This window comes from Rutidosis leptorrhynchoides, chromosome 1 (assembly GCF_046630445.1).
Source record: "Rutidosis leptorrhynchoides isolate AG116_Rl617_1_P2 chromosome 1, CSIRO_AGI_Rlap_v1, whole genome shotgun sequence".
NCBI classification, from domain to species: domain Eukaryota; kingdom Viridiplantae; phylum Streptophyta; class Magnoliopsida; order Asterales; family Asteraceae; genus Rutidosis; species Rutidosis leptorrhynchoides.
Genome location: NC_092333.1, coordinates 281441822 through 281453938, shown reverse-complemented (window position 1 = coordinate 281453938; position 12117 = coordinate 281441822). Strand labels below are relative to the sequence as shown.

Below are 12117 nucleotides of genomic sequence, written 5' to 3'. Positions count from 1 at the left end.
TATATATATACATATATATATATATATACATATATATATATATATATATACATATATATATATATATATATATATATATATATTCTTGAACGTTTCCATAAACTTGCCATGCATACACACATTCATGACTTCACGTCACAACTCGAATAATATCATATTAAGTCCATCGTACACCCTTTAAATCTACATATATTCATTCTATGCGTACGTGCTCTACTTATACATTATACGAAAAAATGGGTCTTACACCCGTTTATCTATCTTGGTCTCCCGGTCGGTGGTAACATGAAAAAAGAAGATAGTTGGAAACCGGTTGTAAACAAATTTGAAAAGAGACTTTCGGAATGGAGGGCTAGATCGATTTCATTTGGTGGTTGCTTGACTCTTGCTAAATCGGTGTTAAATAGTCTTTCGTTGTACTACTTCTCGCTCTTCCATGCCTCGCCATGTGTGATTAAAAAACTCGAGAGTATACGACGTTCTTTCTTTTGGGGCGGGTCAGGTAACAAATCAAAATTAGCTTGGGTTAAGTGGGACGATACAATTTTACCATATCGGGAGGGCGGGTTAAACTTGGGTTCTCTTAAAACCAAATATATGGCTTTGATTGGCAAATGGTGGTGGAGGTTTAAAACCGAAACCAACTCTTTGTGGGTCAAAGTCATCTCAAGTATTTATGGGACTTCGGGTGGGCTTGCGATTGATGACACCCCTCTAAATGACTCTTATAAGTCGATTTGGAAGGGTATTATTAATACTGGGACTAACATCAAAGGCACCGATCTTCCTTTTAAAAATTTTTTTGTAAAGGAAATAGGTAACGGAGCTTCTACTTCATTTTGGAATGACCTTTGGGTTGGTAATGAGAAGCTAAAGCATAAATTTAAGAGATTGGCACGACTCGATTCAGATTTAAAAGCTAATATTCAAGATAGACTTTTATGGGATGGAGTAAAGTGTGTAGAGAATTGGTCATGGGTAAGATCACCAAGTGGAAGGGCGAGTGACGAGCTACAACAATTGAGGACCATGTTCTTGGATGTGAAGTTTAATCCGAATACACCCGATACATGGAAATGGAAGGCGGGGGAAGTGAGATCTTTATGACTAAAGCATTTACAAACTTAATCAACTCGAGAGTCTTAATCCCTAGTAGCTCTAGTTGCGAAACATTGTGTAACAAATTGGTACCGAAAAAGCTTGAAGTCTTTGTTTGGAGAGCAAGGAGAAAGCGTCTCCCGATTTTGATGGAACTTGACAAGAGAGGTATTGATCTTCATTCGGTCCGGTGCCCATTATGTGATGGCGATATCGAAACGGTTGACCACTCCCTAATTTTGTGTAAGGAGGCTTTCGATGTGTGGTGCAAAGTGTTCGATTGGTGGGGGCGAGGTGGTATTCCTTTTGTAAATGTGGAAGATCTTTTCCTTGATTCGGGACAAACGAATTCTTATACGGGCAAAAGTATTTGGCAAGCGGTGATTTGGTCATGTTCTTACCTTATTTGGAAAAACCGAAACCAAAAGGTCTTTGCAAATAAATCTTGGAACACTCCTATGACGCTAAATGAGATACAGATTAAAAGCTTTGAGTGGGTCGCGAAAAGATGTAAATCAAAGTCGATAGATTGGCATACATGGCTTCATAATCCTCAAGTTTTCGTAGCCTAAGATTACAACATTTTGGATGCTTTCTTAGCATCATATATTTAATCTTGGGTTATTGTTTATATGTCGTGTAGGGCTTGTATGTCCATTTGTGTTGCTTTCAACTTTTTTGTTGTGTAAACTTCTATAATTATTAATAAAATTGTTGCCTTTCAAAAAAAAAAAAAAAATTGATAGTCATTTATTTTAATGACCCGTTCGACTAAGTAACTTGTCGTTGTTTTTACAAATATATAGCACTATATATTTTTTCATACGTATTTAACGTCATTAATCTCGTAAAGAGAATCTATATTTGAATATTGATAATATAATAATTATAATTATAGTTGTTATAAAAAAAATAAATAATAATAATAAAGTTTGCTCAAAGTTAAGTATTTATATTTTTAATAATAATTAATAATAATAGTAATAAATGCCTTTTGAAAGTTTTTTAGACTATTAAAATACAATTATTATATAAAGGCTGTACAATATGCTTTAAAATTTATAAATGTGTTCATTGGTGTTCTATAGAAGATTGTACAATTTATCGTTAAAAAAAGATGTACAATTTAAGAGATATTAGTATTTTCTTTTATAAAAGATTTCGTATTATTTTTCAATTAAATTTAATATAAAATAATGACATCATCAACGATGTTTTAAAATTTTATTTTTAATTTTTGAATGATTTTTATGTTTAGAAAATGTTTATTTATAACATCATCATTTTAAAGATTTAATAGAAATTATAGATAATAAAATAAATTTTTAAACAAACAACACTGATTTTTATTTGATTAATATATTTCATACATGAACAAATTCGCTAGTTATGTATTTCTGTTTTACTATTAAATAGGAGTTTATACGAAGTATTAAATAGTTTATGGACATACAATTCGTTAGTTAAGTATCTCTGTTTTAGACCATTTATTACGTTGGACCACGAAGTGTTTTTGTTTTCTCACAAAACCCACAATGGTTATGGGGATGTTGTGGAGAGCTTGTGGTGTTATGGGAAGAAATCACGGTTACCACCACGATGAGGCATTCAATCAGAATATTTTTTTTCTTTTTCTGTTATTTAAATATAATATTAATTAATTAATCTAATACCAATTATATATTACCCACAACACTACAATAATACATTTACCACAGCGCTCCCTCCATCTCACAACAATGTCACATCAACAAAAATCCCCTCCACAACACAACACCACAAGAATTGTAGAGAATGGTCTTACTTTAAATTAAATTTAAATAAACACTACTGAAGATTGGCTTGAGTGGTATGAGGTGAGATTCAACTTAGAATACTGTTAACTCAGGTTCGATTCTCATTTCAAGCATGGAGTTTCCAACCTTTGATCGAACTGCCAACATCAATGCGATTTGAGAAGGTCTCTGGGTTTTCCCCACCTTCGATGGTACTGCTAATATCATCGAGAATTGTGTTTCCTCCTAACGCGTTTGTGGGTGACAATTGAGAGTATTAGATGTCGATACCGCCGTTTAAAAAAATTAAAATAAATAGTTAATTATATTATGTATTAAATAGTTTATGGAAATCAGGGAGTTTCATGACCTTTTAATTCCAAATTTAAGAGTATTGATATCCATAAAATTAAGGGTAAACCTTAAGGTCATTTTAACCCACAATAATAATTCAATCGATAAAGATAGTTATCAGATGAGGTGTAAAATGGTTCAGAAAATTATTTTAATGTTGTATTATAAAAATGAGGTGGTACGATTCTTAAAACACAATATCATTTCTGGATGACATTTAAACATTAGTAAACATTAGTAAATAGTAACCAACGCTATTCGGCGCCAAAATGGCACAGGATCGAATCCTGAGTACATCAGGAATTTATTCATCTGCTTCTCGGAGCAGAGAAACCCTTGTACGTCCGGAGCATAGCTCCCTTGACTCTCGGGTGGAATTTGTTCCTTTAACTCTCGGAGCAATACCCTTGTACGTCGAGAGCATAGCTCCTTTAACTCTTGGGTCGATTTGTTCGTGTTACTCATGGGGTATTCAGTGGAGATGTTTCACAGATGATGTTAATTCTTACGGTGTGAGTTTAATGGGGTTGCTAAAGACAACACAAGGTTTGAGTGTCCTTACCGGTTTACACCTTTTTGTCAAGATTTAAACACTAGTATATATTTTCATAGAAAAATAAATACAATTTTTGTAAGATATTTATGCTGATTGAATTTCCCATCTAAAATGTTAGTAAGGTAAATACAAGTGGAAAGGATTTTTTTTTTTTTTTTTCTTTTTTTTTTTTTGCCATCAGTACTAAACCGCGTTCATCTCCCGTAGTTGCATAACCCACCCCCAACTCAAGGGTCTCAAAAGAAGTAAATTGCTAGAGCGTACAAGGTCCTTTTTTTCCTGCTGCTGCCATTGCTATAAAAATGTATTGGTAAAGAACACGAAATAAGTGCAACCATCACCTAGGTATTTGTAAACAACTTGCAAGGAATATGTTTTTGTTGCTGCTGCTATTGTTGCAAAGATGTATTTGTAAAGAACTTGCAGGAAACAATTGCAAACATCATCAAGCCTTGCTAGCCTAGTGATTGGTGTCATGATATTCTCACAGGTCTCAAGTTCAAAACTAACTAGATACACATCTTAAGGTGGCTCAAGAAAGGGTCAGAACCCGAGTTAGGTACATGTGAGATATGCAAACATAGCGCATAAAAAGATATCTAGAGCTGCGTAGCACTCAGGAAGTTGTACAAGCCTAACCTACAATACGACATGTAGGATAGATAAGCAAAACAACCAAATTGGTTTTAGTGGTGAATGGACAGCAAGAGTCCAGTATAAATGGATCCAAATCAATATATAAGTAGGTTAGTTTGACATTTCTCAAGTAGACAGCTTGAAACGTAAGATCGGTCTTATTCTCCAATATTTTGCCACAAAGCATATGTAGTATATTTAACTCTGACCATGCAAGTAATCAAACTTAAAATATTAGGCTACAAAATTCATGAAGTGAAGCTTTTTTTAAGGAATCCTACATCACATGAAGCTCTTACCAAATTTAATAAACAAGTCGATTAAGCATACAAAGAAAATTCCAGCATTTACTCCAAGTGTTGTGTCGTTGGTTGCTGTTGCTCGTAAATCTGCATGTAAGTCTCTGACAGTGCAACCATCTGTGGAAGAGTTTCTGCGACATGTAGATCCTGCATCTCGTACCTGACAAATATTTACACATTTGGAACTTCAACAATATCCATCCAGGTGAATAATCAAAACAAGAAAGGAAAAAAAAAAAAAAAACAAGAGAAAAAAAAAAGTATTAAAATTATAATTGTGGTTTAAAGGGTATTATACCAGAGTTCTTCTGACTTGCGCTGAACAAACACCCTATAAGGCCCTTCACCTGGTCTACCATCATGAACAATATTTGCAATCAAATCATACTTGGAACGCAGTTTTTCGTTCTCTTTAGGTGTAGGTAAAGGTATATAATCTTTCAGCTCCAAATTCTTCACTGGGAAATTTACTGAGACAGATAGGTAAAACACAAAATTAAGCATGACGAAATACAAACATACAAGTGATGTGTTGTCGTTCAAAATTTAGACACGTGATGAAGGCAAGTACTTTGCAGAGTAAGCATAAAAAAAACATAAATTAGAATTTAATTGACAATTTTCATCATTCTATAAAAAACATAAATAATAATGACTCAAAAAAATTATTTTTTGTGAAGCGGCGCATGTGAAGAATAAGATACTGTGGAAGTTTTGTAACACGATATCTCATCCTGGCAATACGAGGACGCACAACTTCAGTAACAGACTCCCCATCAAACTTCTTCAGTATGTTGAACAGTGGAACCTATACAAACATTATAACAAGTCAAAATTAACAAAATGTGGTACAGAACACAGCAACAAACTCATAACATTTGGAATGCAGCAAGAACTGTAACAAAACACACACACTGTCTAATGAAATTCACTAATCATCATTGTCAGTCATTCTGAAGAAAATGTACCATTTCCTTCAAACTAAAAGTAACTAAATCTCAAATGATAAATAACTAAATATCTATTGCAGGAAGGATAACATACATAGGCACCCTGTCTTACTTGAAAAGGAAGACACAAAATGCCTAAACAGTTGTATTGTTTAAGTAGAATTTTACAAGTTGTTAAGGGTGAAAATGTTGGATCTATTATGAAATACTCAGCACCATGGAAAATAAAAAAGCTAATCAGTAACCACTCAGATAGCACACAGTACTTTATAACAAATTTGTATCCTTTTCATGTTTCAATATTACACTAAATCCACCCCAAAAGGATACTTAAACATAGCTAATTTTGGATACATACAGTTTAACCAAATGCAGCCAATTGCATTCTTTTACTAATTTGACAGGTGCAAGTAAAAAATATCCAACTACCATAAACTAACTACTAACAGACTTAGCAACAGAGTTCTAAAATACAACATGCCATCTTAAGCTCTTATCACTATAAGAGATAGATCTGATCAACTCCTAAAATGAGACTAAAATACAAATATTAAGATCAAATCCGAATCGATAGATAGGAGTTGTACCCTTCACAATGCTTGTACTAAGTCCATGTATGTGACTGGTGGAATTCATATAATGAAACCGTGCCATTAAAAATCGTTATACCAGATAATACATAATGAAGATAGTCACATTAGAAATGTAAACCATTTACAATGATAAGCATTATTGAATAATTAAATCATCCCAGATGTAACACGGATCAAGCACATATTGATCTGCCTATACTAGGTCCGTGTTATTAAGTCGCTGGATCAAGTTTTTGATCAATTGGATCTAAATGTATCATATCAGATTACTAAACCAATACCCAACCTATTGACAGGTCTAAGATATGCAGAATGACAACATGCAGGATTAATTACTTATTAATGTCCTCAGCATATATACACACATAACCCTAGAAACCATCCTTATCATGCCCCATACAACTTATTCAACATTACTTAAGTATATATATGAAACTGTTACAGTTAGGGTTCATACTTAGGGAAGCACCCAACTACAATCTTGAGCATTGAAACATATAGAAACTAGACAAAAAAAAAAAAAAACAAAACAAAAAAAAGTCAAAGCACAAACCTGGGGAATTATGTTCTTCTCCATCACATCTTTAAAAAGTGGCGGTGGTGCCAAATCCAGCCCAAGCATCAAAAATGGCATTCTACTAGTCTCAGCCACAATATTATTACCTGCACTCCCACTCTCTTTCACAACTTCCAATTCTCCCTAAAAATCACCATTCAGTATATAAATGATTAATAATTAAAACTTCATTACAGGCTGCAATAGATAAAAATGAAATAATATATGTACCTGAAAGCATTTATGAATAATGCTGCTTTTTGTCCTTGAACTTTTAAGGTCAGAATGCAGGGTATTAAGAAGCCACGACATAAATTCAACAGGATCAGACGATGTCCCTATACGAAATCGCTTTTTACTAGCTTTCATAACCGCTTGCAAAAACTCATGAGGACTCACCTACAATTCAGTAAAGTATTATTAGATATGCAAAATACATAGATCTAGAAATAAATGATAAATTACAGTTGATGTAAAGATTAACCTGTCCTTTAAAATTCCTTGCATGCCAAATCTTCCTTGTCAGCTCACCAAAACGGTGAACAAGTACAGATTTACTGTGCATATAATTTTCAGGGATGAGAAAGAAGTTTCTCAAAGGAGTCACTCGCATTAAAGATTGAATGGTGACGTTAACAAAATCAGTGTTCACGATGTTATTAAGCCCCACCTAAAAAAAATCATCAAAAATTAAAATATACTACAATCAGCGCCGCAAAATTGAAAAAAAGAAAGAAAAAAATTCTGCTACCTTACAAATTTATCATCATATTTAATCAAAGTAAAGGCAACAGAATAAACAATAGAAATAAGAAATTACCATTCCAGGAAGATAATCAGACCCATCAAGCGCCCTTGACCATTGTCTATTTCTATCAAGTTGCAAAACTTGGTCTCTGCTAAACCTTGGATTCAGAACATGTCGTATATCATCGAGTGAAGGATCATTGATTTCATAACCATCAGGCAGACAATAAACTTTTTCTGTTCGAAGATTGATATAAACATGGTGTCCTGCTTCAAGGCTATGTGTATATGCATGTGACTTCTGCCCTCTTCCTTGAAAATACTTACCACATACCAAACATGCATAAACATTCAAGTTTGATAGAGAGACTGAACAGAACTTCTCAAAATCAAAATCCAAAACCTGCAAAAAAGATATGACCAATTAAATTCTCCAGTTGATATATCCTATTTCAACAATAACCAATAACAATATACCAGTCAATGATTAACATTGAGACCTAAGGGATTAATGTTGCAGTTTTTAATGAGAATCAGCAGCACCACATATAGTTCATCCTAAGAATCTCTATTGTGCTCATCTCATTTTACAGTGTAATTGTCTTCTTCAGCATTTTACCTCGTTTTACATCAACAAAAAAACACTAACAACGGATAGCAATATGTAGAAAATCATAGATATGAACATTTTACCGAGAAATCAATCTTTGCAGACGTGTAACACTTAACAAACAGGCACATTTTTGATTATTAATTTAATGTACACAACACTGCTACCATCTGACCATAAGGTAAGAGTGGAACAAAGATTTCTCTACTAAACCCTCAGTTGAATATAAAGTATCAAATACAATGTGGTTGATCTGAACATGTGAATCGAAAATATAATATTAGCTTACACCTTAAATGATGACAGAAATTATGATTGTATATACTACTGAAAACACCAACTAACTCCACATAATTTGTGACAAGAGATCTCAATAAGGTTCTGTAGGTTAAAAAAGAAACTAAACCTAATAATATAATAACGATGTTAGCAAACACAGACTGCACATACAGTTGACAACATCAAATTAAATTATAATAACAAATACGGAGCATAAACATATGGTAACAGTAACTGATTGATGAATAAATGTAAAGATTGGGGGTAATGGAAAAAAATTTACCTGGCGATTAACGGTATCAAGGTAAGGACAGTCTCTGCGGATTTCAATGGTTCTTCTTCCTCCTCTTGCTTTATTACTATTATTATTATCTTCGTCTTCTTCGTAATAAAATAAATAGTATTTCGTATACCACTGCACACATCATATACACACACATTTCATAATTTAAAATCATGTAACTCTTTGTTATTCTTAAATATTATAGCATCTTTATTTCACGAGAGTTTATTATCCTAAACTTTTAGTAAATAAATTTAAACTTGAAATTTATTAGATTAATAGAACTTCACGTAATTAGAATTTATTAAAAAGTTTAATACATAAAAAAAAGCTATTAATATTAATAATCTTTATTTACGATTTTTTTAAAAAATACATTAATAAATGTATATTATTATATAGAACTAAAAAAATGTTGGGTCCCTCAAATTTTTAGAGTAATGTGCGACCGTACACTTGGCACATATCTGAAAACGCCCATGTGACTTGATTATGTAAAATCTACCATTGACATATCCAAAAACACCCATAAAAATAAGCCATCATGTAGAAAAAAAAATTCGGTTATTAATTCAGTGACACCACTGACTAACATTCCTAGATCTGTCACTGTATATGAGGCTCGATATAGATAATTAGTTTCGCATTGTCGCTTTCTAGGTACGAGCCTTATCAATTTTTTTCCTTGTATCCTTTGTTGGAGATGCTTTCTTTTAGAAAACATCTCCCATTTTTTATTAAATATTTCGTTATTTTTGTTAAAATAAATAAATAATAAGACATTCTTTATGTTGAGCCTACTAGTACAAGGGACATTCATTGTCATTGTTATCGTCTAGGCTCAAGTCTTGGTGTTTTTTGCTCTTGTAGTTTGTTAGCTTGGCTTTTTTGTATGTTGAGCCTAGTCACTTTCTCGTTGGTGAATACGGCACCTCTTTTCAAGCAATCCATCTAACATTCAACTTGATTTTATCATTCCTGTAGTCATCACTTGGTTAAGGGTCATGGGAAAGAATTCGCCTGGAAAAAAAGAAGCAACAACCACAAACGGTAACGAGGGTTTTACGGAATCACAAAATTGGTGTTGAAAACTCTGATGTTTCGAGGAAAGATGGAGAGAAGGTTGATTCGAGTGCTTCATGTTCAGGAGGTAAGATTCGTGTACCAGTCATGGAATCTTCTATGAATTGTGGTTATCTGGTTGCTCAGATTAACCAGAATAAACCTTCGTACATGTCTATGGTTCATGGTGATCATGAGAAGAAACAACAACGGAAGGTTGACTTTCGATTTATGGAACCACGTTCTAATTTGGAATATGGTGTTGATATAGACCTTTAACCGTTGTTTTGGAAGTTCAAGATCGCTACACTAACACAATTTATGGCTACTTTCTGGGTAAAAGAATTGCTTATCCCGTAGTAAAGAACTACGTGACTAATGTGTGGAAGAAATATGGGTTGGAAAAATAATGATGAATTCTAAAGGATATTTTTTTTCAAAGTCTCATCGTTAGAAGGTATGCAAAGTGTCTTGGAGAATGGCCTGTGGATCACACGTTCAATCCATATTATCTTAATTTGTCGTCACTAGATACGACTCTTACCAAAAAGGAATTAACTCGTGTTCCTGTTTAGGTAAAAATTCATGATGTTCCTCTAATAGGATTTACTGATATCTGGTTAAGTATTATCGCTTTGAATAGTGGGTTTCCTATGATGTTCGACTCATATACAAGCACAATGTGTTTAGAATTATGGGGTACGCAAAATTTTTCTCGGCCAATTATTGAAGTTTCTACTAAAAAGGACTTGAGAGAGCGCCTTAGAATGGTAATTCCCAGCATAGATGATAAGAGAAATCTGTTTGCACGCTAAAACTTGAGCATGCATGAAAGTCGCCACGTTGTTTATCTTGTTCTATGGTTACACGGATTCACATTATACACGTTGCTGCTGCAAATGTGGATAATAATACAAAGAATGTTGATGGGTTAATTAACGTGGAAGGCAAACAAGCTAAAATTGTGAATATAACAAAGGTTTTTTTTATGGGAAAAGTAGAAGCCAAAGCTTGTCTATCGTCATGTTAATAAGAAGAACAAAGAATCGGATGCTCGTGCTACTTCTAGTGCACATCAGATGGGTCTGGGAAGAAAACAAATGATGTGAACGCGAATAAAGGCGATTAACACACGGGTCAACTTGGAAAATTCGTTCGGAGCGCTTAATAGTGATATAATTCATCTAGTTGATGAGCCGAGTAACATAGAACTGATGAAGATGAAACAGCCACGTTTATTGTGGGAAAATGATAATAAGGCGAGGGCCCCATTTGACCTGAAATCGGGCTGGTTGTAGGAGGTGTTATTAGTAGTCCTTGATTTAGCTAGTCATGTTTGGTTTGTAGGGTCTGGCTAGATTTTGTGGTTGTTTGTGAGACCTCAAGGTAGTTTGTGGCGTTTTTCCTCGTTGTATTTTAATTATTTTTTCAAATAATATTTACTATAAAACGAAGAGAAAAGAACTCGAGAAAAGAAGTCGTTATATAGTAATCCTTTTTTTTTCAAGTAAAATAAAATTAAGGCATTCTTTAATATCTTGTGCGGCGTGATTGACTAGAAATGTCCGTAGTAATAAATAAATTTTCATACTTCAGACATTTTTAAATATCTTTGACAACGTGATTGATCAAAAAGTGTCCTAGTAATGAATTTTTCTAAACAAACAACACTGATTTTAATCTGTTTAATATATATTTCACACATGAACTAATTCGCAAGTTTAAGTATTTCTGATTTACTATTAAATAGTAATAAATTTTTTAAACAAACAAGACTGATTTTAATTTGATTAATATATTCCATACATGAACTAATTCGCAAGTTAAGTATTTCTGTTTTACTATTCCTTCCGTTCCAAAAAAGTGTCTACTTTACTATTTTTGTTTGTCCCAAAAATATTGTCTCTTACTAATTTGCAATTTAAATAGGACAAAATTGCATGGGGGTCCCTGTGGTATGTTCGAAATAACAAGCGGAGTCCAAAAGAATTTTTTCACCTTAGGGGGTCACTGTGGTTTGCAATAGTTTCACGGGAGGCCAATTGCCTAACGTCCGTGTAATTCTAACGGTTGAGTGATGCACATGACTTGCACATGAGGGTAATCTCGTCTTTTTAAATCCTTTTACCCCTTTTAGGTGTTACCTATCATTTTTTATGTTTCTTCATCTTCTTCCCTTCAAATTAAACATATATAAAATAAATATAATGTACAAACTCATATCTTTTGACACCTTTTATTTTATTAACTTATCTTCCTGATCATCTTCAAATGCAAAGCACAAACTTATTAAATTCATATTTACAAATACAGTTT

General features: G+C 33.2%; 2 protein-coding genes across 2 annotated transcripts; one reads left to right on the top strand and one right to left on the bottom strand.

Annotated features, from left to right (window-relative positions):
• Positions 1-1103: 1103 nt before the first annotated feature.
• Positions 1104-1670, top strand: LOC139898060 (uncharacterized). Its single transcript, XM_071880768.1, has one exon. The coding sequence runs from the start codon at positions 1104-1106 to the stop codon at positions 1668-1670; it is 567 nt and encodes a 188-aa protein (XP_071736869.1).
• A 2992-nt stretch (positions 1671-4662) lies between these two features.
• On the bottom strand, positions 4663-9463 carry LOC139898049 (uncharacterized). Its single transcript, XM_071880757.1, has 9 exons — positions 9245-9463; positions 8740-8871; positions 7641-7970; positions 7305-7490; positions 7052-7219; positions 6818-6964; positions 5384-5529; positions 5020-5217; positions 4663-4881 (listed from the first exon to the last, which is right to left on the bottom strand). The coding sequence occupies exons 1-9, from the start codon at positions 9461-9463 to the stop codon at positions 4767-4769; spliced, it is 1641 nt and encodes a 546-aa protein (XP_071736858.1). The 3' UTR covers positions 4663-4766.
• Positions 9464-12117: the final 2654 nt, after the last annotated feature.

Coding starts and splice junctions, on each gene's coding strand:
- LOC139898049 (XM_071880757.1), bottom strand. CDS start 9,463: ATGTTTTCTAAAAGAAAGCATCTCCAACAAAGGATACAAGGAAAAAAA. Junction 7,220..7,304: donor CAAGGAATTTTAAAGGACAG/GTTAATCTTTAC, acceptor ACTGAATTGTAG/GTGAGTCCTCATGAGTTTTT. Junction 4,882..5,019: donor CGCAAGTCAGAAGAACTCTG/GTATAATACCCT, acceptor AATATTTGTCAG/GTACGAGATGCAGGATCTAC.
- LOC139898060 (XM_071880768.1), top strand. CDS start 1,104: ATGACTAAAGCATTTACAAACTTAATCAACTCGAGAGTCTTAATCCCT.